Source organism: Cordyceps fumosorosea (genome assembly GCF_001636725.1).
Source record: "Cordyceps fumosorosea ARSEF 2679 chromosome Unknown scaffold_10, whole genome shotgun sequence".
Classification (NCBI taxonomy): Eukaryota; Fungi; Ascomycota; class Sordariomycetes; order Hypocreales; family Cordycipitaceae; genus Cordyceps; species Cordyceps fumosorosea.
Window position 1 is genome coordinate 729,121 of NW_017387310.1, and position 27,420 is coordinate 756,540.

General features: G+C 57.1%; 8 protein-coding genes across 8 annotated transcripts; 4 read left to right on the forward strand and 4 right to left on the reverse strand.

Annotated features, from left to right (window-relative positions):
- Positions 1–4,525: 4,525 nt before the first annotated feature.
- Positions 4,526–10,188, forward strand: ISF_04726 (universal stress protein family domain protein; the record flags this gene model as incomplete). Its single annotated transcript, XM_018848331.1, has 4 exons — positions 4,526–4,902; positions 5,989–6,364; positions 6,420–7,071; positions 8,510–10,188. 4 exons carry the CDS (start codon positions 4,526–4,528, stop codon positions 10,186–10,188), a joined length of 3,084 nt encoding a protein of 1,027 aa, XP_018704666.1.
- A 181-nt stretch (positions 10,189–10,369) lies between these two features.
- ISF_04727 (NUDIX domain protein) lies at positions 10,370–11,050 on the reverse strand (the record flags this gene model as incomplete). The annotated part of the gene is made up of 1 exon (XM_018848332.1): positions 10,370–11,050. The coding sequence occupies one exon, from the start codon at positions 11,048–11,050 to the stop codon at positions 10,370–10,372; it is 681 nt and encodes a 226-aa protein (XP_018704667.1).
- A 465-nt stretch (positions 11,051–11,515) lies between these two features.
- On the reverse strand, positions 11,516–14,399 carry ISF_04728 (oligopeptide transporter; the record flags this gene model as incomplete). The annotated part of the gene is made up of 2 exons (XM_018848333.1): positions 11,516–13,641; positions 13,883–14,399. 2 exons carry the CDS (start codon positions 14,397–14,399, stop codon positions 11,516–11,518), a joined length of 2,643 nt encoding a protein of 880 aa, XP_018704668.1.
- Positions 14,400–17,227: 2,828 nt separating this feature from the next.
- Positions 17,228–18,583, forward strand: ISF_04729 (hypothetical protein; the record flags this gene model as incomplete). The annotated part of the gene is made up of 1 exon (XM_018848334.1): positions 17,228–18,583. One exon carries the CDS (start codon positions 17,228–17,230, stop codon positions 18,581–18,583), a length of 1,356 nt encoding a protein of 451 aa, XP_018704669.1.
- Positions 18,584–19,272: 689 nt separating this feature from the next.
- ISF_04730 (LEA domain protein) lies at positions 19,273–20,722 on the reverse strand (the record flags this gene model as incomplete). The annotated part of the gene is made up of 4 exons (XM_018848335.1): positions 19,273–19,576; positions 19,655–19,824; positions 19,882–20,321; positions 20,389–20,722. The coding sequence occupies 4 exons, from the start codon at positions 20,720–20,722 to the stop codon at positions 19,273–19,275; spliced, it is 1,248 nt and encodes a 415-aa protein (XP_018704670.1).
- A 541-nt stretch (positions 20,723–21,263) lies between these two features.
- On the forward strand, positions 21,264–22,054 carry ISF_04731 (NAD(P)-binding domain protein; the record flags this gene model as incomplete). The annotated part of the gene is made up of 2 exons (XM_018848336.1): positions 21,264–21,635; positions 21,710–22,054. The coding sequence occupies 2 exons, from the start codon at positions 21,264–21,266 to the stop codon at positions 22,052–22,054; spliced, it is 717 nt and encodes a 238-aa protein (XP_018704671.1).
- Positions 22,055–23,001: 947 nt separating this feature from the next.
- On the forward strand, positions 23,002–24,777 carry ISF_04732 (Flavin monooxygenase-like protein; the record flags this gene model as incomplete). The annotated part of the gene is made up of 2 exons (XM_018848337.1): positions 23,002–23,038; positions 23,108–24,777. The coding sequence occupies 2 exons, from the start codon at positions 23,002–23,004 to the stop codon at positions 24,775–24,777; spliced, it is 1,707 nt and encodes a 568-aa protein (XP_018704672.1).
- Positions 24,778–24,904: 127 nt separating this feature from the next.
- On the reverse strand, positions 24,905–26,551 carry ISF_04733 (glutamyl-tRNA(Gln) amidotransferase subunit A; the record flags this gene model as incomplete). Its single annotated transcript, XM_018848338.1, has 1 exon — positions 24,905–26,551. One exon carries the CDS (start codon positions 26,549–26,551, stop codon positions 24,905–24,907), a length of 1,647 nt encoding a protein of 548 aa, XP_018704673.1.
- Positions 26,552–27,420: the final 869 nt, after the last annotated feature.

Genomic DNA, 27,420 nt, shown 5'->3' on the forward strand with positions numbered 1-27,420 from the left:
AGATCTCGGCGCAAAAATGGCAAAGATAGGCGACACATGGCAATGCTTACTCGGGAAGCCGAGACACAGTCCAGTCCCTGGTAAAAATGCCCTCTCGATGCAGGTCACTGCCAAGGAGACCTTGGGTGTCGCAAACCCCACGCGAGCTGGGGACGGGAGACGAGAGGTCGATGTGACATGCCACATCCGGGAGGCGCAGTCGACAAGAACCAGCCAAGATGTCGAAATGCCGTGAACGCCTTCACCTTGCCCGCTCCCCCTCGGGGCCGCGTCACCAGCATTCTGTATCGCCAAGTTCGATGCGCAACGGGGAAGGCGCGTGCCGTATCTGCTTTGGCAAGAGATTCGAAAGGAGCCAAATCCAGATAACAGCCGGCCCCCGGCCCCCAAACGTCCCCAGGTGATGGATGGGCTCCGACGGATGGAGGCGTGGGGAAGGGAGCAAGGATGAGGCATGTTGCGCGCGCGCGCTGGTTTGCGAGGCGCAAGCCCCGTGTAAGAGGTCATGGTTGGTCAGCGCCGCGGGCGGCGCCCGTTGCTTTGGGACAAAAGTCTTGGCTGCCGCCGCGAGGGCAGAGCTCGGAACCGCCGTTCCTCTCTCGCGGGACAGCAAACTGGGGAGCTTGCTGACGGGCTTGGCGAGTTTGGCTGGCTCAGGCTCGGATGAGGACCGACCCTGCAAATGGCCCCCCCGCGAGAGGAGGCGTTCGACATGGCCAAACTTTTAACTATTACTAGGTAGGTCGTTGTGCAGGCAGGCTATATTCGGCTCGTGAGCTGATGGGTGTGGCGTATGTCCGTGTGTACAGGTAGCCCCGATGATCGGCGTAAGCCCAGTACTTTTCTTTTGTACGAGCAGTTTGTATTTCCCGGTAATTCGTATGCATCTGATTTGATATCGATATCTCGCCAGCTGGAATACCTGTGTATCCAATAAAGTGCGTGACTCAAGGGCGGCACGGAAAACGGGTGGTGTGGCCGTTCCCACCTGGCACTAATTAATAACTGCTGTACACGGCGGCAGCGGCGACGGCCGGCGACAGTGTGCTCGCACCCCACGTCAATAGCGGTGACAAGGGCTTGTAGGGCCTGGAACGCCACTTGTATATTTTTGCTTTGTATATTGGAGGCGGTGGCTGGCGGCTGGCAACAAGGTTAACCTCATGGTTAGATTCTCTCCTGTCTTTGGACGACAAAAAGAACTGGGCCCTCTTCGAAGAGGGTGTGCTGAAGTCGGCTGCACTGGCGAGGTTCCTGTCTCCCCTTCTCAACAAGTTTGGCAGGCGTGGTTGCAGCTCGATGGGCTTCTTCCAGGTCCTGTATTCGAGGGGGCAGCCCAGCAAATCGCCAACCGTCGACTTCCGATGCAGATAAATCACCTATGCAGATAATCCTCCGCCGCGCCGCCGCAGTTTCTTGGTCATCGCCCCCCTTGGCCCCCCTCTTTACAGGAAGCATGCTGAAGAGGCCGCCCTTTTCGCAGAATATTATGATTGCTAGCCAACGGGGCACTCCCGCGCCGTCCCACGCGTGACCGTGCCAAGGCTCGCCGCGCATTTCTGTTCGGCGTGCGATGCCAAGCGGAAGCGAGGGAGAGGATCGGCTAACCAAATTGCCTTCAATCCGTGTCGTGTGCTGCCACCTGCGCCGAGGCTGAGATGTGAACAACACGGCCACGAAACGCCACCTCAGCAAGAATACTCCGTAGATAGACCTGCATGCATTTCTTGCGGCATCTGCGGCAGACCCGACAAGGCTGTCCCGAGAGTAGACCAAAATAAAATAAAGTGTACAGTATAGGCTGCTGCGATTCCAACAATCATGATAAGATGTATCGTAAGTGGGGGTATATTATCAGCTTGCCATTGTGAGGACCAACGGCAGATGCTCCGCCCTGAACAACAATGTCTTGCCTAATAAAAAAGCCTTATTATATTAGCCTTGCGTTGATTGCAGCCCAATGCCCTGATGCAGCTCCCAATCGCACCGGCACTGCCACTGTGACTGCTTTATACCTTAGGTATGGGCAATTTTGATGATGAAAATAATGACCTCGGAGTAACCACCAGAATGCTCTCTCTCTCTCTCTCTCTCTCTCTCTCTCAGCTCTGATTTTTGGACAACCGCGAACATAGTTGCATGATAAGCAGCCAGCCAGCAAAGAGGTGTTCAGCTCCTGTGATGGTGATGCCGTCATCGGCCATCATCTAACACCGCCTGGTATAGCGGCGAGCTAACCCGGTGGCTTCTGGCCTTCTTCTGCTAGCGCATGCATGTGCCACCAGATGTTTGTAAGTCGGCCTGGCTGGTGATGGTGGTTCAGAGCCACTGCTCCCCCGCCAGCTTGAACAGCCCCTGCAACCCTGCGCCGGGGAGCCAACGACGGAGCCGCGGCGGGCGGGCGCAGCGCATGATATGCTGTGTGTTACGTTTCTGGACAGGACTCAGGCCTAGAATCCTCCTCTCCTGGGCCTTGATGCCCAGACATTCCAAGTAACTGGCTGGAAGAGGTGGGCGCACCTGTCTTTATTGCTTGCCGCTCTCCCTGTGTCGCGGCAGGTTTGGATGTGTTGATATTTCTTGTCGGTTGCCAGTCGAACGCAACTTGGACGTTGGTCATCTGCGCCCCCATCCTACACGCTGCAACGTCAACTCGTCTGTGCCGCGAGGGCGAAGACACCGAGCTGTGTCACTTAACTAGGGCCCCGGCTCCCACAAACCTTCGAAAGGCTTCTATTCGTGTTGGTTGAAGGTCGAATCTGGGGTTGGTCCCCTGCCAGTACCCCAGCCTAGTCGCCTGTGTTAGCACCGAGACAAAACAGTTGGCACGCCTGGACCGCACCAGGAGGAAATTGCAATCAGGAGCCCATTCCCTTGTGCCAAAGCAAAGCACGAGACCACTGACCGAACGATTTACCAACCCTGGATTGCTAGGGGTTGTATCGCGCCGCCTCCGTTCAATAACACGACCGACCGAAAAGCCTGGTGGAAGAAGTAAGAGAGAAGAGGAAGAAGCTTGCAAACGCAGCTTACCTCTCAAGAACCAAACACGCCAGTTGGCAAATCTTCATACTACAAGCTGCCAGCTGCCCTTCTACCTCTTCTACAAGACATTCACTGCAGGTTTGTACCAATTCATCTTTCAAGATTCTTTAGCCAATACAACCCTCGCCATCTTCCCTGCTCCCCTTCTCCCTCAACCAGCATCATCTCCAACTAGCACTGCAACCCTGCTAGGACTTCGCGCCAGGAGTCTGGGAATCGCCAACTCGATTTCCTCAAAAGAGCAAGGGAATAAACCAAGACGGAACACCAACGAGAACACCTCACACCCGTTTGCCACCAATACCTACAACCTGTACCTCCAACCAGCTTTTGGGGCTTCACAACAGGGTCAGCTCTCCTCGGCCCGCTATAACAAGGCCCCCGGCATCTGGCTGCGCCTTGGCGACTGTGCCTCGTATGTTAATTGCCTGAGTTCTCAGCTCTATTTCTCCGGTCCATCGCCGAACCCTCATTTCGATTTTTTTTTTACTCTTTCACTGCCCAGTGTGTGTCTATTCTGCATTACATCTTATTTCCACTCCCCTGCAGAGCCGCGCCCGCAAGCCTTAATCGCTAACAGTTACACAGAGGGACCCTGTCGCCAGAGACCTATCGAAGAGCCTCGCAGCGCCTCGTGGCCGATACCTTGTCGCCAGTACAGCACAGCTTTTTTTTTCTCCCTTGACCGACTCCTTTTTTTTTCGGTTCCATCGAAATTATTTATTCTTTTTCTGGTACTACCCGGAGGAGGAAGCAAAAACTCAGCCGCCAGCTGTCGTTGCGCTCCCGTCTTGACAGATTAAATACTACCCTCGCCGGGGCCAGCTATTGCTCCACGCGTGCCGCCTGGAACAACCTCATCATCCCCTGGCTCATTCTAGTTCCTTCACGTCCGTCATTTGGATCGGACTATCAACTCGTCTTTCGATTACGTTGCCTATTTGTTTTCTTGCCTAGGTTTTCTCATTTATCTGTCTTGCTCTCCGCCACCGGAGTGAGCGGCCTACAGCAGCTCGCCTTATCTCTGTCTCACACGTCATTGCCACTCACTGTAACCCGAGCCTTGCTTCCACCAGCATTACAGTGTCTTGTTTGTTCATCTCGGAGAGCTACCTCAGACGAACCACCTCTACATTCACAAACACAGACGGTCTGTGCCTTGGCGCTGTGCTGCCGTGGCCGGCAATTTTGTGCCGAAAGAGTTGCTGTCGCCAACGCCATCTGCAACATTGTCTTGAACCAAGGCCCGACCATCTCGCCATTTTGGGGGCCTTGCCAAAATTAGCATCGTGGGCGGAATTAACTTTAAGTGACCCTTATCCCTTACGTCGGAGGCTCGTCTACACCGATTCTTCTCTCGCCATAAAACATCATTTCACAGCACATTCAACGAGCACCTGTGTCAATGTGCGGGACATTGACACGCGACATCAACAGTGTGACTATATTTCCTTCGCAGCGCCCGCGACCATCCGCCAAGATGCTCAAGATGGTGACGCCCCAGGATATTCGCAGCCCTGGACACGACATGTCGCCCAGGGCGCGCGGCTTGCCGGATTATTTTGCGGTCGGGCCTCTCAAGACGGAGCTGGCTTCAATTCAGGAACAGGAGGCGCCATCATACCAACTGAACGGATCAGACGCTGGTCGCCGCCAGTCGACTATTTCCTTCCAAGACGAGCTGCCAACGCGACGCAATTCAAACGGCTCAGACACTGCACACGTTGCCTCGTTGGGCAGAAAGCCATCCACATCCTCAGTCTCGTCTCGCCGGCCGCGGTATTCTGCGTCTCTGCACGGGTTGGAACTGCAAGAGCATGCCGCGCGCATCCGCGCAAGCTCGCCCCCTCCGGAAAGGTTCGTTCATGCTCTGTTTCCTTGTTTCTCAATTTCCTTGTTTCTCAAAGCAGCAACCCCCAACCACCAGTCTGCTTCCCTCGGTCAAGTCCTTGAATTCGTTTCATTTGCAAGAAAGCACGTCCCTTTGAAGTGTGCCTTGACTATAGCCGGAAATACGGCACCAGGATCGCCGCGTTCCAGAAGGCTGAGACACGGCATCGAAGCGCGAGCGCGTCAACCTGTCGACCGAGATGCACACAGGTCCGTGATGCCCAAGCTGGTCATCCATCTCGTGCATGAAGTGAGGCTGGGTCGAAATAAAGTATCGGGTAAGGGTGGAGATCGTGGAGCGTTTCCTGAGTCGTGCTGCTTGGATGGCGCAGGAGATGCCTACCCGCAGTACACAGCCTGTTCGCGACCTGCCTAGAGAGGCGTAATGCAATTTTTGACTGGTTACGTGCATCTGCAGGCGCACGATGATCTTGTGCGCACGTGGAGCAGCTCGGCAAGCTTGGGACGAGCGGCGACGAGTGTCGCGACTGCACGCACCTATGCCGCGACAGTCCTCTTGATGCTGTTGAATTTAGTCTTGACATCATGGCAATGCACCCCCGGACTGGATTGTTGTTTTTTTTGGCATCTTTTCCCAGCCGCGAGTCTCGTGCTGCACCATTTGCGGCGGCTTGTGCTTTATCTACCTACCTAGTTGGTAGGCAGCTATTCGCCCCACGACTGCCCCCAAAATCTGCGACGTGTGGCGACACTGGCAGTGCCTGTCCGTCCACTGGGCTGCTAGCCTGTTCCATTCATGCAATTACCCCGCCGCTTCCTCACGCTGGAGGCTGGAGGGCACTTCGCCTCACTGCGCCTGCGCCGTGGAGCCACATCACAGGGCCATGACTTGTGCCCGCTCCTGCCTGATTTCTGCTTGTCTTCGTCATCTGTCAATGCCTGCAACTCTCGCCATTGCCCGATTACTTGCCATACCGCCCATTCCCTCACTTGTCGCAGCTCATCCTTACTTACAACCGACCCCTTGTTTTTTTTCATCGCCTCGCAGCGTTTGCGCGACATGTCATCACTAACCGTGCCACCTCGAGACAGGTTCCAGCACCACGTCGGCTTCGACAATGTGCCCAATGGAGAGGCGACCAAGCACAACACGACGTCGCTGACACTCAATGTGCGGCATAAGGGCTACCAGGCTAGACGACGATCGCGTAGCTTCATGGTAGGCGTCGATGAGAACTCATATTCAGATTACGCTATCCAGTGGCTGCTGGACGAGCTGGTCGATGACGGCGACGAGATTGTGTGCGTGCGCGTGCTGGAGAGGGAGGTCCGTATGAACGACAAACAATACCAGGAGGATGCGCAGAATGTGATGCAGGGAATCATGGCCAAAAATGGAGCCAACCGGGCTGTCAGCATCGTGCTTGAATATGCTGTTGGCAAGCTGCACGCAACCTTTCAAAAACTTGTGAGTGTTGACGGTTGCTGCCGCCACGCTGGGACCAACTACTAACAAGTTGTAGATTCAAATGTATCAACCAGCCATGCTGATCGTCGGAACGCGAGGTCGATCACTGGGCGGCATTCAGGGCCTCGTCAACAACCGAAACTCGTTCTCCAAGTACTGTCTACAATACTCACCGGTACCGGTCGTGGTGGTACGGCCCACTGAGAAGCGCATCAAGAAAAAGGTGAAGCGCGCCCTCGATTCGAGCCGTCAAACATATCTGGGCATGCTCTCGGCGACACTGGGCAAACACGAAGCCGACAGCGAAACGAGTAGCACATACGAGCTGGAGACTCAAATCTCGGCCGACGAAGAGGCTCACCAGGTGGCCAAGGTTCTGGGTCTTCCAGCGAAATTCGACCCGACTATTAAGCCTATCAACCCCAATGACTACCTTCGAACCCGGTCGCCAGCACCCTCCGCGCTGAGGGCAAGCGGCGAGCCTACGAGTCCAAATATGGGTGATGTGTCGCCGAGCAGCGCTATGAACAGCGAGGACGACGAGGAGGAGGAGGAAGCGGAGTTTGATGTTGTATCAGGTACACAAGCTCTCAACCAACAACAGAAGCTTGAACAACTACATAAGATGGAGGTGGGCGAAGCGCAAGCTCTCCGTCAAGGCGTGGACGTTGAAGAAGACGAGGACGAAGGGTCAGCAGACAACAAGAGTCCGCCATAGAATAACGTCGAGAAGGAAAGTGAAGGCAAGAAAACGCTGCTGGGGAGGTTGTGGCTGTTCAAGTAGCAGTCTTCTCTAGTTCTCTCCGCAAAGGCTGACTTGTGCATCGCACTGAGGTGCAAAGAGCCGGCGCGCCAAGCACGAGGAGTTGATTCAAAGCACGAAAATGCTTGGCATGAGCTGGTTCACATTGTTGAAATGACATGGGCGGAGCGACAACTGAAATGTTGTGCATAGTACCTGTGGCCAGTACTCGTTGCTTGTATTGCATGATGGAAGAGAGCTAAGAGTGGAAGATGGGGATAGCGAGGATGCGGTAATAGCAAATCCACCAGCGATTATGTTTGTTTATACCAGATGAGAACACCGACTAGTTAATGCAGAACATATTGTTTCAGAGATTGACAAGTAGGTCGGAATGGCTGTATGCCAGTAGACTAGAGAGATGTATACGAGACGCCACCTATGGCTAAATGAATACGACAGCGGCTGCGTATCAGGGTGAGCGAGCAAAACAGGGGGACAGTAGTGGAAATTTGGTGCTTAGATCAACAAAATACCAGAAACGAACTGTGCTAGTTCATGTATAAATCGAGGTGCGAAGTAGATATCAAACTGGGGGAACGGGGACCCTGCGCAGAGTGAGACCATGTTTCGTTGGCGCACTGGAATGGAGGGGAAGTCCGCACTAGTCGAAGAATCTCAGGCGATGCAGAATGATATGCTGAATAAATATTTAGAATGAGTGGGAAAACATTTAAACAGCTAAATAGGACCTCTTATAAAAGAATCTTATAACAAAAGTATATATTCTTTTGACGGAGGAGAGGAATGTCACCACGTTAGCAGCCTGGCTATCTCGCCTCGCCCGTTTTCAGCCTCGATCGTAGCCTCAGGTAAGTAAATGATCGCCTAATTATTTCTTCAGCTGGTTCTGATGAATCCGATCCCGTCACACTTTTTTCAAGCCGCCTTTCTCTTCTTGGGTAAAAAATACGAACATCCTAATATTAGTAGAGCTGCGTTGGCAGCGTTGCCTTTTCTTGTCTGCGACCCTGCGGCCAGCCTTCCTTCACCCCTCTTCTCACTTTATTGCCTCTACATTCCTCTGCGTCGTCATCTTGTTCTACATTCGTTTCATCCGCCCTCCACAGACAACCCTTCTCTCCATCCTCTCTATTTTTTTCTTCTCGTTTCCCTTCCTTTCTGCTACTCCCAAGCGCTTGTGCGATTCCTCTGCAAGGAGATCACGACTTTATCGCCCTGCGCTCTCCATTGTACGACGAGAGAAAGCTTGGGCAAGCTCAACAAACGCCCGCCACCGACCAACCTACCACGATCCTCGTTTGCGCCGCGGTCGACGACCCTTCACCTCCACCGAACAAACTTCTCCAACGACAAACTCGAAAAACCAACCCATCGACTAGGTAGTCATCTACCGATAGCACTTCCACAATCATGTGGCCCTTTTCAGGCTGCGGCGCCGACGCCTGCCGCCCCCCGGTCTCGGGCTGCGCGCGACGACGCGCGCGACGGCGAGGACCACGTGCTGCCGTCCCACGCTCCCGCCGCACTGCGCCGCGCCCATGCCGACCACGGTGCCCGTAGCCCACGGAGGCGCATCGTCGCCTGGACCTTTGGCGTCACCGTCGGTCTGGCCGCCGCGCTTGGGGCGCTCATCCTCGCCGAGATACTCGACGTCGGCAGCCGTGGTGGTCACGGCGGGGCTGCCACCAGCGGCGGTGGACGCGGGCTGGCACTCCGCCTTACCATCCCGGCCCTCCTGTTCCTGCTCATCGGCGTCGTCCCCTGGCTGGAGTGCGCGTCCATCGTCCGCGGCGGCACCGGCTGGAGCCTCTCTCGTCCCGCCAGCACCACAGGCGGCGCATCCTCCCGTCGCGGCCGTCTGTCCGGGTGCGCATGGCTCATGCAGCTCACGCTGTTTGCCTGCTGGCTGTTTGCCTTTTGGAAGCTCGGCGGTGCCGTGCCCTCCTCCGCCGTCGAGCTGTCGTCATCCAAGAACGACGACGACGACGACGAGGCGCCGCTGCAGCTGCTGATCCGCGCCTGCCTGGAGCGCATCGGCGTCGTTGGCATCACGCTGATGGGCCTGCTGGCCGGCTTCGCCTCCGTGTCGGCGCCGTGGCACGCGCTGACGTCCACGACGGACCGCCGCCGGCGACCCGTCACCGACGCCGACGTCAACCGCAAGCAGGCCGGCCTGGACGCGGCCAGCGAGATGCTGCTGACCAAGCGCCACCGGCTGCAGGCGCTCGAGCGGCGCCTGGCCGACCCGCGCGTCGTCGCCGAGGCGCGGGCCGCCACCGGCTTCGTCGGCAAGATGGTGGGGGCGCTCCGCGGCGGCGCGTCCCCCGAGGAAACGGAGATGCGCAGCCTGCGCGTCGAGATCGCCGGGCTGGAGACCATGGAGGCCAGCCTGTCGTCCAACCTGGCGCTGCTGCAGGGCCGGCGCGCGGCCGACTCGCGCGCGGCCACGGCCTGCGGCCGCGCGTGCCTGCTTCCTTCGTACCTGTTCGCCGCGTACTGCGTGTACCGCGTCGTCGCGACCGCGCTGGCCACGCTGCGCCGCGCGCGCCACCCCGCGCGCCACCCCGCCGCCAGCTTCGCGACCAGCGACCCGGTGCACCGGCTTCTCGCGCTGGTGGCGCGCCACTGGGACCCGGCGCTGGACCAGGCGGCGTGGGCGCGGGCGGCGAGCTTCGGGCTCAGCGGGGTGGTGCTGCTGGCGAGCGCCAACAGCGCGCTGCAGACGTTCCACCTGTTCGCGCGGTGGGCGCCGCCGGCGCTGCTGCGGCACGCGCGCGCCAACCTGGCGCTGGCGGTCGGCCAGGTGGCGGCGACGTACATGATTAGCGCGTCGCTGCTGCTGCGCGGGCAGCTGCCGCCGGAGGCGCGGTCGGCGGTCGGGGGCGTGCTAAGGGGAGCTCTGAGCCCGGTGTTTGTGGACGGCTGGTTCGAGGGCTGGTTCTTGACGGGCAGCGCGCTGACGATGCTGGGCCTCTGGCTGGGGAGGAGGCTGAGTGGCGGTAGGGAGGATGACTGGGACGACTACGGCGGCGAGGAGATGGGCGCGAAGAGAATGTAGGGGGCGCACGTAGCATATGTAGCGTTTGAAGTTTTATTTCCTTTATCATCTTGAGTTTCTAGGCATGGAAGCTAGGCGTTTTATCATATTGTATATCGGGTCCTTTGTCACAACCCGTCAGTCTATTATTGAAGCAAAAGTTTTGCCATGTCCATACTCTCAGTTCTTCTGCTTGAAGCCATTATGTTCTATCCTTCTCGCCTGAAATGCTCTGCGCATAGACGCGAAACCCGTCCAGGATCGACCTCCGCACGCCATCACTCACGAAATCCATCCTCCTCCCCTCCGCCTCGCCCTCCGCCGGTGGCAGCTCCGCCCTGCGCACCTGCTCCTCCGTCACCCACGCCGCCTCCTCGTGCTCCTCCGGCGTCAGCCGCACCTCCTCCGTGCTCCTCACCCTCACCAGCACCGTCAGCTTCGCCCACAGGTTGCCCGTCTCCACGAACGTGACCGTCAGCCCCTCCGCGCCGAGCCCCTCGTCGTCTGGCTGGATGCCGAGCCCCGCGCGCACCGCCTCCGGGAGGTCCTCGTGCGGCGACATGAGGATGGGCGCGACCATGTGCGACGCGACGAGGCCGGACTCCTCGAGGAGCTCGCGCGCGACGCCGTCGAGGATGGTGGCGTCGGAGGCGTCGACGCTGCCGCCGGGGACCTCCCACCGGAGAGGGTAGGTGTCGGTGGCGGCGCGGCAGATGAGGAGCGTCTGCGGCAAGGAGGAGGTAAGGGGGGGGTCGGGATTGGGGCGGAAGACCATGGCGGCGGCCATGACGCGGGCAAGGTGCGGGTTGGCGGCGAGGAAGGCGGCCCTGGAGATGTTGAAACCCGCGAGGGAGGCGTCAAATGTGTACTTGGGTGCGGCCATGATGCTTCGACTAGGATGTTGTTGGGAGAAGGTTTTTAATAGAATGAAGATTTGCGTGCTCGTTTCGGCAGGCAGTCGTCTTTTGAACTCGGGCAAAGAGGCTCTGGAACTGTGCTGCCTGGAGCTGAGGTTGTTGGGGATGCGTCACTTCTTCCGTTTGTCGGTCGCTCTTCGCTTCGGAGTGGAGTCGACAAGGCATCACTCATGCCAGGCCGATCCCTGCCTTGACACGAGGAAACGCTCAATTGCATTTTCTGGTAGTCAAAATTTAACATTATGCAAAATTCAATAGGAAAGATGCTTTGCTGAGATATCTCTTAGATGACTACATATATGCTCGTATACCAACTTTAAATGGGCATCTCATACGCTCGCTGCACCAACTCGCCAGACATGTGCTTAAAAAGCACAAACAATATCAAAAACAAGTACTCCCTCCATATTCAAATCTCCTCGTACTTGGCTTCAAGCAAAAGTTCCTTTTTCGGGCCCAAAGTATCCGCGCGCAGGAATCGGGAGGATACCCTTGTTGCTTCCGTCGACGCCGGCACCGCTGACTGTGTTCCCCCACCAATTGAGGGGATGCGGGTGGTAGCCGACGGCGAAGAACATGATGAGGGCGCTGACGGCCAGGCCGGCCGTGAGGGCCGCCGAGAGGACGTAGTTGTACTTGGCCCACCAGGCGAGGCGGCGGCGCGGCAGCCAGTACATGAAGATGTACGACAGGATGAAGCCGGGCGTCTTGTAGCTCAGGTTGGACGGCGCCCAGTGCTGGATGCCCTGGATGATGAGGATCGGGTTGAGCCAGAGCAGCGAGGCGACGAAGGGGAAGAGCGTGCGGTCGAGCAGGGCAAAGGTGCTGGGCCGGAGCTTGCGGCGGAGGCCCTCGCGGACGCCGGGCAGGTACTTGGGGCCGAGGCCCTGGGCGGCGAGGAAGACGACGGCGATGCCGAAGCCCATGAGGAAGCACCACTTGAAGAGCGGGTAGAGCGAGCCGAACATGCGCTCGGAGCCGAGCAGCCCCCACATGAGCGAGCTGGCGTACATCGGGTGGCCGTCGCCCATGCAGGTGAACTGCGAGGGCTGCTTCTCGGTGCAGAGCCCGGGCACGCTGGTGAGGATGAAGTTTTGCGTGCCGACGGCCACGAAGCAGGTGATGATGATGGTACCGATCTGGGAGCGGAAGACGGCGCGCGGCGCAATCTTGCAGTAGTGCGCCATCTTCTGGTCCTGGACGTAGTTGTCGCCGTAGCCGGCGAGCGCCCAGCTGCCGAGCGCCTGGGAGAAGAGGAAGGCGTTGGGGTTGTTGGGCAGCAGGTAGCCGGTGATGATCTGGATGAGCGCGCCGAGGCCGAGGTTGGTGCCAGTGGTGGCGGACAGGAAGGACAGCGGCACGGCGAAGACGAGGTTGATGCCGATGAGCAGGAAGACGAGCCACGCGGGGATGCCGAGCGGGTAGATCTCGATCCAGACGACGGACAGTGCGATGGTGACGGCGAGGATGGCTAGGAACCACCAGTCGGGCACCTCGTTGTACTTGCGCATCGCGCGGCTGTGCACGTCCATGGCGTCGTCCGAGTAGTTGCTCTTGCCGTGGCGCAGGCCGCGGTAGAAGTCAGCGTAGGCCTGCGACATGGTCCGCCACTGGTTGACCATGATGTAGAAGAAGTAGACCGGGTAGAAGGCAAAGTTGGCGCCGACGGTGAGCACATAGCCGGCCGAGTAGAAGGGCAGTGAGTACTCCTGCAGCTTGGCCGCGTCGAGCTTGTTGTCGACGACGACCTTTTTTACGTCAAAGATGGTGCCGTCGTTAGCAAAGGCGGCCGCCGAGTTGATGGGCAGGTACGCCGTGTTGTACATGTTGGTGTAGTAGATGGCCAGGATGATGAGGCCGCCCAGGATCGCGCTGATGTACATGGTGCAGGTCGCGAAGAACGGCTGCGAGAGCGCCGCGTACGACGACGTCGCCACGTTCCAGTCAAACGTCGTCAACGGGTTGAACAGGCCGAGGCCGAGGCGCGAGCCCGTCAGGATGGCCAGCGTCAGGTTCTGGGGCGCGATCCACGTCATCCAGTTAAACGTCGACAGCGCGGTGAAGAGGTAGCCGGGGATCCAGTAGTACACGAACATGCCCGCCGCGCAGATGAAGAAGAAGCGGTACCGCGAGATCGTCCACCCGTTGATGTTCTCGCGCGGCTCCGGCTTGGTGAGGGCGCGGTTCATGGCGATGATGGGCAGGAGCGTCGGCCAGAGAGCCTTGACGGGGTAGACGCTGAAGCGACGGAGGTAGCCCGCGAAGCCCATGCCCATGAGTTGCACGAAGAGCGTCAGCAGCAGCTGGTAACCGAAATTGACAAACTCGAGGCCGTAGAAGACGGGAGACCTCTGAACGAGGATCATGGTATATGCGTTTGTCGAGTATATCGCAATGTTGAAGGTAATTGTCGAAAACATTTGCTCTTTAAAGGTCCAGGGGCCGGGGTTGAGCGAGTGTCGAGTGCCGAAGACGGTGAAGCCCCAGTCGGGCAAGACGGTTTCGAGGACCTTGGCGCATGGATAGAGTAAGATTTGAATGACGGCACCGCCGAGGCCTGTTAACTGGTCAGTCTTGTATTCAATGGCCAAACACCAAAGCAGTTGAACACCAAAGAAGTTGAACTGCAGCTCGCAACTGAAATTGCACATGTAAAGTGCTTGTCACAGGTACGGGCCGTGATAGTTGGTGATGGTGGGTCCGCGGTGGTGAGCGCCGAGACGCCGGCCACCGGCTCCGGCTCCGGCGCTCGCTCCGGCAGGAAGAGGAAAAAGACAAAAATAACCGGCCCAACTTACCAATACCGGGGAAGCGACTGTTGAAAAACGTCGCCATAAACGTCCCAATAACCGCCCAGCCGACGCCCAGGAAATACGCCCTCATCGTCTCCACCGGCACCTTTTCGTCGTCCAGCGGGCTCGCTACCGCGCGCACGCCCGGATACGGCGACGAGTACTTCATCATGACCGCGTCGATGCGCAGGTCGCGCTCGTACCACTCCCCATAACCCTTTTGCCCGCGCTCCAGGTACGCGCGCATGCGCTCGCGCATGTCGGCGGGGAAGTTCCAGTCGTCCGAGTGGAAGTCGAGCGACTCCTGGACGATGGCGAGGGCCTCCTCCTCGGACATGGCGTTGACGTGGGCGCGGATGTAGTCGGCCTCGCCGTTGGGCGCGAGGCCCTCCATCATCTCGTGCGGGATCTGGTCGGCGTAGGGGACGGTGTTGGAGGGGGTGGCGGCGGCGTAGACGCCGTGCTTCTCGGCGTCGTCGCCGGAGGGCACGACGGCCTCGTGGACGGAGCTGCCCTTGGTCATGATGGAGCCGGAGGGAGAGCGGGTAGGCTCTTCTTGCTTGGGATGATTCCTCAAGAAGGGATGAGATCGGACGAGTTGTCTCAGTTACAGGAGAGGGGACAGGAAAAAGACGAGGGCTCGTCAGGCTGGAGTGCGGGCCCCGGGTTCTTCTTGTACATGTTTAGATAGATGGATACACAGACCGTTGACTTGACCGGCCTCGTCGTTGCACAAATAGGCAGGTGAGAGCGGGGGAGCGACGGAGCTAACAGGCTGGGGGAACGAACCGCCATTGCTCGGAGCTCACGCTACGGAATAGCTGCATTTTATTACCTTGCTCCCCACCGAACCGTCGGGTGTGTGGGAGAGCATGCGAAAGAGGGAGGCGAGTTATGCAATAGTTGAGTCCTGAGGGCTGAAAAGTGGCGGGTGGTGTTGTCACTGCGGATCACGTATGGGCGCGAAAGAGTGAGACATTCCCCCTCCGAACGGATCGCCGAGAATGGGATGAGCAAAAGAAGATCAGGCTGGAAACATTCTTGTTCGGCCTGGGAACAGCCGAGTTCCCCAGACTCTTGACCGGGAACCGCCCGAGCAGGGACCCATTCCCAGCCTCTGCAGTACCCAAGTAAAGTTGTAGTTAATTACCCCGGATTCTACCAACAGTGCGTCCAGTTCATCTATTGTCCTCGCGTAGTTGACCTTTCTCTCTGGTCTTCGCCCCTCGTCGGTAGTTACCTGTATCTTCTCCAACCGAGGAAGTAACAATCCCATATGTGTGGGGGAGACTTTCTACGATCGAGACCCTCTTTGTACGACTAATAGAAACTCATTCTCCAATGTCAATACGTATGCTGAACCCCCAACTTCCTTGCCGGCGCCAGGCCCAACAAGGAAGCTGGGGAGAGCCTCGCGCTCTGTTAGCGTGCAAGCCTGCTGTGGTATTTACAATTAGAGTAGACTTTCTGGCTCGTGTATCCGTAGGTTGGAGAAACCATCTCCTCCAGCTAGTAGAACAACTCCTCTCTCTTCTGGGGTCACCATTGCGCCCCTTCCCTTGTCGTATCATGCCCGCATGGTGGCGCTGAATTTATCCGGGTGGCATCCCGCCTACATGGGGGGTTGCAACACGGCTGTGCTCATCGGTTAGAAGAGGAGAAGAGGCCTGTAGGTTGTCCCCCGGCTTTCCATTTATTAACCCAACCTTCCCCGCTGTTCCCATTGAACTGAAGAGACTCCTTCTTTCTCCAGCGTCGATTTATGAAACTTGCCCGGCAACTCTGTGAGCTTGCTGTCGCGATGCTCGATGCCATGGCTCTGGGCATCGCCGCCCCCCACTCGATCCCGCGCATTTCAAGTCCTGATTAATCCCAGTGGCATTTCACTGGCATCCAACTGGCATGGACTCTTTCGGCCGTCTTGGCCCAGAGGGCGGCGCCCCCAGAACGCCTCCTCTGTCGTTCAGGCCCGCCCTGCGTCGACGCCACCAAGAAAAATGACCCCATGTCTGCTTTTCCTTGGCTTATTCGTCACGAGACGGCTTTTTGCGAGTCGGCCAGAAATATTAGGGCCGGAGAACCCTTGAAGTTGAATTGATCAGTCACAGACGGAAGGTGGTAAAGATTTCCAGACGACCAGGCGACGATCCTGGCTGCGCAATCGCCCTTTTGGCTCAGCCGCACTAGTGAATAACCTTTTTATAGTGAATTAAGCTTTCCGCTCAACAACTTGAGAACAACTCAAGGCATTGCCTGGTTAGCTCAATCGGTAGAGCGTGAGACTCTTACGGGTTCACCAATCTCAAGGCTGCGGGTTCGACCCCCGCATCGGGCTTTTCCTATACATTCTTCGATTGAACCAAGACTTGGGTGTTCCTATTCTTTTTGTCGAGGGCCGCACTTTTTTCAAACTATTCATATATAGAGTGGGGCCGTATTACTACGCAGCTGAAACGACTGGGTAGCCATTTCTATCAGTGCTTTTTACTGTTTTTATCAAGGTATTTGAGACGTACAGTGCTTTGCTGCTTTCGTTGTAGCATTCGTTGTAGTGTTCGAAACATGTAGTGCTCATTCGTACGCAGGAGTTTTTAACGCGCTTGACAAGGCCGTTTTCTGCGCCCATCTTACCTATTTGTTGCCTGTTGAACAAACAGAGAGGTACATAGGTGGCTGCTGCCTAGGTAATTAATATGCAGCCAACGAGGACGCGGGCAACAGCAGTACACAGAAAAAGGTTGGTCCAAAATTAGTCATCTGAGGTGCCAAAAAAGTGATGAAAGATTTAAGACATGAATAAATTGCAAATAAAATGAAATAAAATAAATAAAATAAAATAAAATAGCGTATCTTATTTAATGTTGCTGAGGTGTGTGTGCTGAGGCGTGCCTGAGAGCTACCAAGGTGGTGGTGATGCGGGCCGAGCTCTTCTACTACGTCGATACCATCTCAAACATTCACCAATTCCTTCACGTTTCTACTCCATCATATCCCATCAATCTACCCATGCACTTTCATCCATAAAATGCATTTCACTGCATGGAAGTTCCCAACATGGTCTCCAGCTACCCAGTTTCCCGGGCCCCGCGGTTGCTAGTCGTGTCGGTCATGATGGCGTCACTGCCAGAAAGGGCTTAACCTGGCCTGTACTCAACCAAGGTTCTAGCCAAAGCTTGTTTGAGTTACACAGCGATTCCAATGCCCGAGCGACCGTTGCTCTTGAGATGTACGTCATTGAAGCTGCAGCCACTCTGCCCATATTATCCCTTGGGTCTTTATAAATACGGCTTTCTGGCTTGCTCTTGTCCTCCACCACCAACCCTTACTATCACCATCCCACCAATTCACACAATGCTATCATCTACCAGATCCGCTGCTCCCCGCGCTCTGCGCTGCAGGTCAATCCAGACCTGCAGACAAGGGCCACGACACGTCCGTCTTCAATCCACCTCGGCGTCATCTTCAACCTCGTCCGCCTCACAATCTCATCTCGCGACTGGCGTCGCGGGAGGTGTCGTCGGCGCCCTTCTCTTCTACGGCATCTACAGCTTCACCCCCGCCGGCCGCACTGCCAGCACCATCAACAAGGCCGCCGTCGAGGCCAACAAGCAGTACAAGGCCGCGGCTGCCAAGCTGCAGCAGGCCACCCCCGAGCCCGACCAGGCCATCAGCTACATCAAGGACCTCGCCTACTCGTACGTCGGCTGGGTCCCCGGCGGCCGCGGCTTCGTCGATGCTGCCTTCAAGGACGTCGAGGTCGTGCGCGAGAAGCACAAGGACGAGGTCAACAACATCATCGCCGACGGCTACCGCCAGTTCCAGGAGCTGTCCAAGGCCGGCTTGAGCATGCAGACGGCGACCCGGGCCTACGAGACGCTCGCCGACCTGGCCAAGAAGCTTGCTGACCTCTCCAACGACGCCTTGTCGGACATTGTCGACAACCACCCACAGGTCAAGGAAAAGCTCGGCGGCAACTTGGACAAGCTCAAGGCGCTCGGCGAGGAGTACGGCCCGGACGCCAAGAAGCAGGTCGACGAGACGTGGCATCAGGTCAAGGACGTCTTCGCCGGCGGCCTCAGCGCGGCCAACGTCGCCAAGGCCAAGACGCTCATCGACGACAAGGTCGGCCAGCTGCAGAAGCTCGGCGACGAGGCCTGGAGCAAGGGCCTCGACGCCGCCAAGCCGTACCTCGACAAGAACCCCAAGGCCAAGGAGCTCATCGAGCGCAACGCCGACGCTCTCAAGCAGGGCAACGTCAAGGAGCTGTTTGACAAGGCCCGGGCGGCCGTCGACTCGGGCGACCTGGGTGACTTGGAAAAGTACGTCAAGGGCGCGGCGGACAGGGCCGCGTCCAAGGGGAAAGAGGTGGCCGGTGATTGGGGGCTGGACAAGTACCTGAAGGCCCTGCCCGACGGGGGCGAGGTGTTGTCGAAGTTGCAGCAGATTAGTAAGGTGGCGGGCGAGCACAGGAAGGACGGCGAGAAGCTGTTGAGCGAGACGGTGGAGGAGCTCAAGAAGGTGCTGGAGAAGAAGGCAAGCGAGGCGCAGGATCTCGTCGACTCTGCCGAGAAGGAAGCCAGCAGTGACAGCAAGGATGGCAAGGAGAGTAATGATGACAAGAAGGGCTCAGAGGGAAAGGGGAGCAAGGATGGCAAGGACAGCGGCAAGGGTGCTGAGAAGGAAAGCAAAGATGGCAAGAAAAAGTAATTAAATAAGAGCGAAGAAGTGTAAATAGTGCATTCATAATAATCTAAATATTCAAATTTCACCAAGAACTGATGCGGTGAACCCAGAATTCAGGACGCTGATGGCTCTGGCTTGACATTTGCATAGTACTGTCACACTCTTTGCATGAATTCGTATCAGAGATTCCAGAACTATGGTCAGTCCCATGTACTTGGAACAGCAATTCAGATCCATTCATCCCTCCCAAGCAGACATCGACGATACGTTGTCTAGCAGGACAACTGAGCCATGGGACATTGCGTCGTCCGCCACGCCCCTGGGCCCGGAACCAATACCAACTAGGCAATTGGTCGTCGGCCGATAAAAAGTGATCTGCAGTTGTTGATGGTTCAATAGTTCGCGCCACCGAGCGGATCGGAACAGGTGCACTACCCGCCCTTATCGTGGAGGAACACAGCCGACCGTTCGTCCGCTGTGGTTATCTCGACTGACATGCAGGGATTTCGGAATGATATGCACCCCATGCGACAACGATACACCATCAGAATGGCATGGTGGGCATCTTCAATTTGCGTCTTGTTCGTTGTATCCACTGCACTAGAACAGTACTCGCACGTTGATAGTGTCACGTTGATAGTGTACATGTTGGTTCAAGTTCGTCATCTAGGCCAGGCTACATCAAGCTCTTCACTACTCTGCCTGCCGAGTGGCTACTCCCCGTTTATCCGCACCCGGAACTGAAACATTTCATTCGAAGGCACCGTCTTGCGGTCTCGCAACTTATCCGCCGTCTCCCTCCCGAGCACCGGGACGCGATACTCAACCCTGGCGCCGTCCGGTGCGCCGGCCACCGGGTAGGGGAAGGGCAGGTGGTCGGGCATCAGGCCGAGCTGGCGCAGCGTGGTGCCCTGGTCCCAGGCGATGTGCTCGTGGTAGAGCCGGTCGCCGCGGATGTTGACGACGGCGACGAAGGGGACCTCGGCCTTGCGGTGCGTGGGCGGCACGCCGGGGAGTCTTTGGTAGGGAGCAGAGTCAGTAACATGGTGCGCAGCTGGGAAGGAGGGACGTCAAAGAATCAAGGTCAGCACTCACAGCCAGTCGATTTCGCGATCGTGGGTGAATTTGAAAATAAACTCATCAATCACGCGGTCGATGCCGATGGTCCGGCTTACAAGCTCCAGGCTCGTGTCCGCCGAGTTGTTGAAGATGAAGTTGTGCCGGTAAAAGTCTGTCAACTTCAACCTTCCAATCCCACCAGTCAACTATTTCTCAGTTAATCAGTCTCCAATCCATCCAAATTGGGCTTCCAGTTCACCTACAGTCGGTACGTGGTTGACATATGGCTCCTGAACCATGGTGCTCATCGTGTGCTCGACCGAGCGGTCGGCAAACTCGTAGTACGTGTGCTCCTCCCAGATGCTCTCCAGATCAAACAACGGCCCGTCCATCTTGGGCTTCAGAAACTGCAGACTGCGCGTGTGCGCGACAGAGTCCGCCGAGTAGTCAAAGTCGGCGTGGCCGGGGCTGAACCATCGCCGGCGTCCCTTGACGGTGGGATACTGATATTCCTTGACGCCGAGCTTGGGGGCTTTGGGCTCCTTGACTGCTGCACCGGCAATGTGTCTCAGCGACGGTACCGTGGAGGGTGACGAGAGACTCTCGGTGTTCTCGTCGTCCCCGTAGATGACTGCTGCTGCGATGCCGGGAGCGGCGCTGTCCAGTGCCGGGGCGGTCAAGTTCCATAAAGACGAAGAATAGCCTGATGCGTCTCTCTGTCAGCATCATTCTCAACGTGCGCTTATCAAGTCTCATCGCTTGCCACTTACACACGATGCCAACCTTGTCTTTTGGCTTGCAAGCGTCGCAGCGATTCAGAGCCTGCACGGCCACGGAGGAGGCCTTTTCAGCGCCGGACGATGCAATCGCGGCGGCGGAAATCTGGACCACCGCGTATCCCTCCTCGGCCCATTTTAGCACCGGCGTCGGAGCATCATCGCGATGCGTCACCTCCTCGTCGTACTCGTCCCCCGTGGTGAGGATGATCAGGCCCGGACCGAAGCCGCGCCTCGTCAGCGGCGGCTGCAGCGAGATGCCAGTTGCCAGCCTCTGAAGCGGCGCTGAGGGCAGCGGAGCGGGCGGTTGGCTAATGTCGGCATACATTTTGTTCGAGGTCAATCGCTTTCAAGGGTTGCCAAGAAGAGTCTCCCTTGCGTTTCAATTCAAGACAATCCCAGCCTCGTCGGCTACTTATCAGTGTTGTCGTTGTTGACAGCGTGACAATCGGAACGGCAATGGCCTTGTTCTTGTTTCGGACAGAGCACCGCTCCGGTTAGCCACCCACCGTGTCCAACCTGCATCATGACAAATACAGAGCCAAGGCTTGGAGGAGGGGGGGCGGGTGATGGTGACAACATGGGACGGGAGCGGGGGCGGGGTCCAACAAGGTCTGTCTCCAACGAAATAGTTCCGACCCGACGATAGAGGAAAGACTAATTGAGTTTATTATTAGCGGCTGATCGATTCAAGTTAGCATCCAGTACGAGTGGGTGTGGATCGGAAGTGAACCAAGTATTGCCTTTTATCGGTAGGCTGCTTAGCTTGGACATGATAACCGTCCGACAACTCAAGCTCCCCTTCTTCCAACGACCATCTTCTAACTAGTCGACTCGACCTCATAGTACATCCCCTCTTCTTCCAAGTCATGCCTGACACACTCAACGACGTCCGCCCGCGGTTCGAGCTCACCGGCCGCACCTACGTCGTCACCGGCGGCGCCCAGGGCATCGGCTTCGCCATATCGCGCGCCATCTGCGAGATGGGCGGCAACGTCGCCGTCTGGGACATTCAAGACAAGCCGGTGGACGAGTTTTCTACGTTGAGCGACAAGTTTGGCGCCAAGACGCTGTACGTCCAGACCGACGTCACCAAGCAGGAGAGCCTCGAGGCGGCTTTTCAGAAGACGCTCGACGAGTTCAAGACGGTCGACGGGTGCGTCCCCGCGGCGGGCATCGCCATCGACAAGCCGTTTATCGAGCAGACTTGGGACGAGTTTAACCGGATCCAAGAGATCAACGTACGTTTCATGCCCTCCTTGTTGGTCGTCTTCTTTCGCCTTTACTTGCTTTGCTTCGCTGACTATGTGAACAGGTCCGCGGCACCTTCTTCACCGTCCAGCTCGTCGCGCGGGAGCTCATCAAGCAGGGCAAGCCCGGCAGCATCCTGCTCATCGCCAGCCAGTCGGCGCACATCGCGCTGCCCGGCTACCGGATGGCCGCGTACAACGCGTCCAAGGGCGGCGTCATGATGCTCGCGCGGGCGCTGGCCGTCGAGCTCGCGCCGCGCGGCGTCCGCGTCAACACCATCTCGCCGGGCTTCGTCGACTCGGAGATGACGCGACGCGTGCGCGAGGCCAAGGCGGTCCGCCGCGAGGGCGAGCAGATGTGGCTCCCCCCCCCCCCCCCCCCCCGGCGCGGCCGTCTACCTGCTGAGTGACGCGTCGATACACACGACGGCGGCGGATATTGCCATTACGGGCGGCCTGCATGCGGGCACCATCGATGGCCTGATTTCGTACGAGACGTGATGGAGAGTATGTACATATTTTGAGATTAAATCGAGCAGTATCCGTAATCGTCAACGAAAGCCCTCTCTCTATCCAACGCACCCGTGGCATGATCCTGATTCTCCTCTCCCATACCCTGGTCTTCAGTGGCCCACGTCAATATGCATAACCTTGCCATTCACAATTCGACAACGAAGCCAAGCCCACCAACTCCTCTGTCTCATCTGCCGAATTGTCCACCTTCATTAATCATCCCGGCCTTGCCTCGAGTCTCTGTCGTGGCTGACCCTGGCGCGCCATTCCTAGCGCTAACTATCATATTGCATGGCTGGAGCTGAACCCCAAATTCCGTTAGCATAGGCACCTGTCAGAGTTCGCATGCATGTCTCTGCCAACACAACAAGCCTCCCTCCGTCTCATATTATTAGTTGAGAGTCACCCTTGACGCCACCAAAGAAATGCGACACCCCTCATATTCCCCCCCAACTGCTGGTTCAACTGAATGATTCGGGTGTTGCCCCCCCGCCTCCTCCCACCCCCCCATATCGTCACACTGCGCGGAATTATGCATCCATCCAATCTAACCCTGGCATCCGTCGGCGGGAAGGGACCGATAAGAAACATGGTCTCGAGCTCTAGCCACTGTTGTGCGGGGGATCGGCGCCGCGCAAGTGGAATGCCTTGCACTCTGAAGACTCGGGAAATATCGAGCAAATGAATCAATAAATACCCGTCTCCGCACGTGGAACTCGCAACCCTGATCCCCTCCTCTGCCGAGTTCCCCTCTTCTACTGTCAAGAATTCCTACAAAAGTCGTCGCTTTCTTTAGCAAGCTGCAGATACCCCAGAGGCCATAACCGAGACACAGCTGGCAAGCATGGATGAGGCCTATGACATTGTCGTAGTCGGCGCCGGTAAGACCCTTCCTTCCTACTTGACCAATAGGGAGCAATCGCAGGCTAATCTGTAAATTTTGTCAACAGGCTGGTTCGGCCTCGCCGCCGCCAAGGCCGCGTCCCAATTGATGCCGGACAAGACCCTGGCCGTGCTCGAGAGCGCCGAGAGCTGCGGCGGCACCTGGTCGCAGAACCGCCTCTACCCGGGCCTCAAGTCCAACAACATGCTCGGCACCTACGAGTACCCCGACTTCCCCATGTCCGAGGACCGCTATGGCGTGCCGCCCGACACCCACATCCCCGGTGCCGTGCTGCATCGCTACCTGACCGACTTTGCCCGCCACTTTGGCTTCTTCGACCGCATCCAGTTCCACAACCGCGTGCAAGTCGTCGAGCCCGCCGGCGACAACACCTGGCGGCTGACCGTCTCCGGCCCGGACGGCGGTAAGCCGCGCACCGTCATCGCCCGCCAGCTCATCCTGGCCACCGGCTTGACGTCGACGCCCAACATGCCGACGTACAAGGGCGCCGCGGACCTCGGCGCACCCATCTTCCACGCCAAGGACTTTTGCGCGCGCGCCCCGGAGCTCGCAAAGACGGAGATCAAGAATGCCATGGTCGTGGGCGGCGCAAAGTCGGCGTACGACGTCGCCTACGCGCTGGTCCAGGACCACGCCGGCGCGACCGTCGACCTGGTGGTGCGCGACAACGGCCACGGGCCTGTGTGGATCGCGCCCTCCCGCGTCACCCCTTTCAAGGCGCGCCTCGACCAGCTGCTGCTGATCCGGTGGATGACGTGGATGGCACCATGCCCGTGGGGCGGCGAGGACGGCTTCGGTCGCGTGCGCCGGCTGCTGCACGGCACCGCCATCGGCCGCATGCTCGTCGACCTCTTCTGGCGCGTTCTCTCCGCCGACGTCGTCGCCGCCAACGGCTACGACGCTCATCCGGCCGTCCGCAAGCTCAAGCCATGGAACTCGGCCTTTTGGATCGGTAGCGGCCTGAGCATTCTCAACTACGAAACGCCTTTTTTCGATCTCGTCAAGGAGGGCCGCATCAGGGTTCACATTGGCCAAATCGACCACATGGAGCGCAACACCGTCGTCTTAGCGGACGGCACCCGCCTACCCACTGACCTCGTCGTGTGCTCAACCGGCTGGAGAAAGGAGTCGCCGATCCGCTTCGACAGTCTCGGTCCGCACAAGTTCGGTCTCGACGTGCCCGACGCCGAGCTCGCCAAGCTCAACGTCAAAGCCGACGAGGACGTGCTGCGCATGTTCCCGCGGCTGCGAAACCAGCCGCAGCTGCGATTTACCCCGCCGACCGGCGAGCCGCTGCGCCTGTACCGCTTCATGGTGCCGTCGAGCCACGTTGCGGCTCGCAGCATCGCCTTTGCTGGCGCCGTGTCCAGCATCAACACGGCCGTGTGCGCCACCGCCCAGGGCCATTGGATCGCCGCCTTCCTCTCTGGCCGTCTCGACCGCCTCGCCAGCACCCCCGACGAGATCTCCGACGAGATCATGCTGCACACGCAGTGGGGGAGGTGGCGATACCCGTGTGGCTACGGCGCCAGTTTGCCGGACTTTGTCTTTGAGGGCCTGCCGTACGTCGACATGTTGCTGCGGGACTTGGGGCTCGAGAACAACAGAAAGAAGGGCTGGTTCGCCGAGATGACGACGCCATATCTTCCAAAGGACTTTAAAGGCTTGGTAGAGGAGTGGAAAGCCTCACATGACGAGGCGGAAACGACGGCTTAAGTCACCCTGAATGTACCATAGCAGCTTGTGCGAAAGCGTAATTGATCTTTGATTTAAACAAGATTCATTATGCTTGCGTATTAGGCGCAAGTTTTGTATGATGCAACAGTGCCATGCGGCCAGCTTACTACAGCTCTTCGCTCTTGAATGCTGCCACGTCCTTCAACTCGGTCTTCGGCTGGATGTGCGGCTTCACCGTCTTGCGCACCTGTGTGAGCTGCTCCAGCGCATACGCCATGCCAATCAGCTTGTCCTCTGAAAAGTAGTCACCCGCAAACCCAAATCCAAATGGGTGGTTCGGCCCCATGTTGTTGAGGGTGTCAACCTCGTTGCGATGATACAGCGTGTTCCGACCGGTGTGGCCCATGGGAACGGATACCACCGGTGCGCCCTGTATGGCGACTTTTGTCGCAATAGGAGAAGGCAGTATGACAGCGTCTAGGGTGTGGTTGCGAATGGCGCCAATCAGGCCCAACTCATTGCTTTGATAGAATCGTTCATTGTAGTATTCCCACCAGATTGGCATCGTATTGTTGATGTTGCGCTTCAAAATCATGTTAAACAGCATAAAGTCGAATTCGCTCTCAGTTGATGACTGATCCGTAAATGCGCGCACATCGGACAGATCGTGGATATCATTTGGGTTTGTCTCCAGATTATCCAAGTACTTGGGTAGATCCGTCATAAAATCACCACCGCTGATAATTCCCGTCCTGCCTGCCCTCTTCATGAGTTCCACCCCAGGCATTTCGATGTGCTCCAATACCTCCGCTCCGGCGTCGCGTAGCAGCTGAAATGTAGACTCAAAGACTTCAAACGACACATCGGCCGAGATATATGGAAACATAGCCTTATAATCCTTCGGCACGCCGAGTCGCTTGCCCTTGAGTGCGTCCTTGTCGCAGGCAGCGACGTAGTCCGGTCGCGTCTTCGGTGCCGCTTCTGTATAATTGTCTTTGCCATCAGGTCCGGCGATGGTTTGAAGCAGGTATGCCGCGTCCTTGACGGTGCGGGCCATGGGTCCCACGGTGTCTTGGTGCTCCGAGATTGGAATCACGAGAAACCTGGAGGTGAGTCCGACCGTCGGCTTGATGCCCACGATGTTGTTTGCGTGGGCAGGATCGCAAATCGATCCCCATGTCTCGGTACCTAGCGATGCCCAAGCTAGTCCGATTGATGAGGCCACCGCGCTGCCAGACGACGAGCCATCAGGGTCCTGTTCCGGGAAGTAGGCGCCGATTGTCTGACCACCGTGCGCGGACCAGCCGTTGCTCGCCTGTAGGCTGCGAGAGCCCGCCCATTGGGAGAGATTGGACTTTCCCAGGATGACGACACCGGCTTCGCGTAACTTGCTCACAACAGTACTGTCTTGCTTGAGTTTTGCTCCAAGGAGGGCCGTCGATCCCGCAGTGTTGTTCATCTTGTCAGCGGTTCCAATGTTGTTCTTAACCAAGATTGGTATCCCGTGTAATGGATGAAGTGGACCAGTGGCGAGTGCCCGTACCCGGTCCAGCTCTGCAGCAATATCTAGGGCATCTGGGTTGATTTCGGTAACGGCATGCAGATCCTCATTGACTTCTCTGATGCGAGCAATATATGCCTTTGTCAGCTCCATGCTGGTGAAGCGGCCCGCATCAAGACCAGTTCGTAATTCGTCGAGTGTCGCATCCAGAAGGAGCGGGAGTTGAAAGTCATGCTTGAGCGTTGCGAAGCTGTCTTGGGTATGAAGCAAAAGGCTGACGATTGCCACGGAAAAAGCACCACAGAGACGCATGGCGCAGCTCAGGCTTGCAGCGCGGCTGCGGCGGCGAGTATACAGACGATAAATGCCGCCCTGACTACAGTGTCGCTTTAAACGCCAGTTTTTGTTTGTAGCGCCAGCATCAATGCGATGATAGATGACGTCTCTCAAACCATTTGATTGATGAATAGAAGGGAAAGTGTACCCGTGCAGCCTAGCGATTAGCTCGACCAGTAGGGTCTACGCTTACGTTTCCAGTCACATATCAATGCTTGGTACCAGTTAAAATGCACAAGAAATCTTACCTTTGAACTATTACTATTAGTAATTCACCAAATATTATACTTCGGGGATGCATCCTTAACCGAGTTATTTCATAAACGGTTAACCAATTGCACGCTAGGCTCTCTCCTACAAACGGAGCCTGAAGTTCCAGCAAGTGTGTTTAACAAGGAAACCAAAATAGCAGGACACTTATCAAAGTTGCGCAGCGACAATAAAGTTTATAATAAACATGCTGTCAAGATAGATTTTACTGTCTCGGACAAGGTCTTTCCACTTCGCTATCATGCGCCTAGCAAAACATCACCGACTAGAGTCTCTTAGGTAGGTCATCAGAAAATTCAGGGTTCATGATTAGGTAGTGTATAACAACAAAAGACCAAATCAACCCAAAAAAAAAACCGACTAGAAACTTAGGCTTAACAGCACCAACATACAGTAGCATAATGTGCTCATCAATTTGTTCTAGAAGTGTTAGTCCTAGTTTTGCGCACCATGAGGAATACATCCAGATCCAGACACGCAGCACAATAACTTTCCAGATCAATGATGTCAAAGTAGAGCTGTAGCCAACAGGTCTTCGCCGTTTTCCCCGACGTCCTCATATCTACCGCCGGACT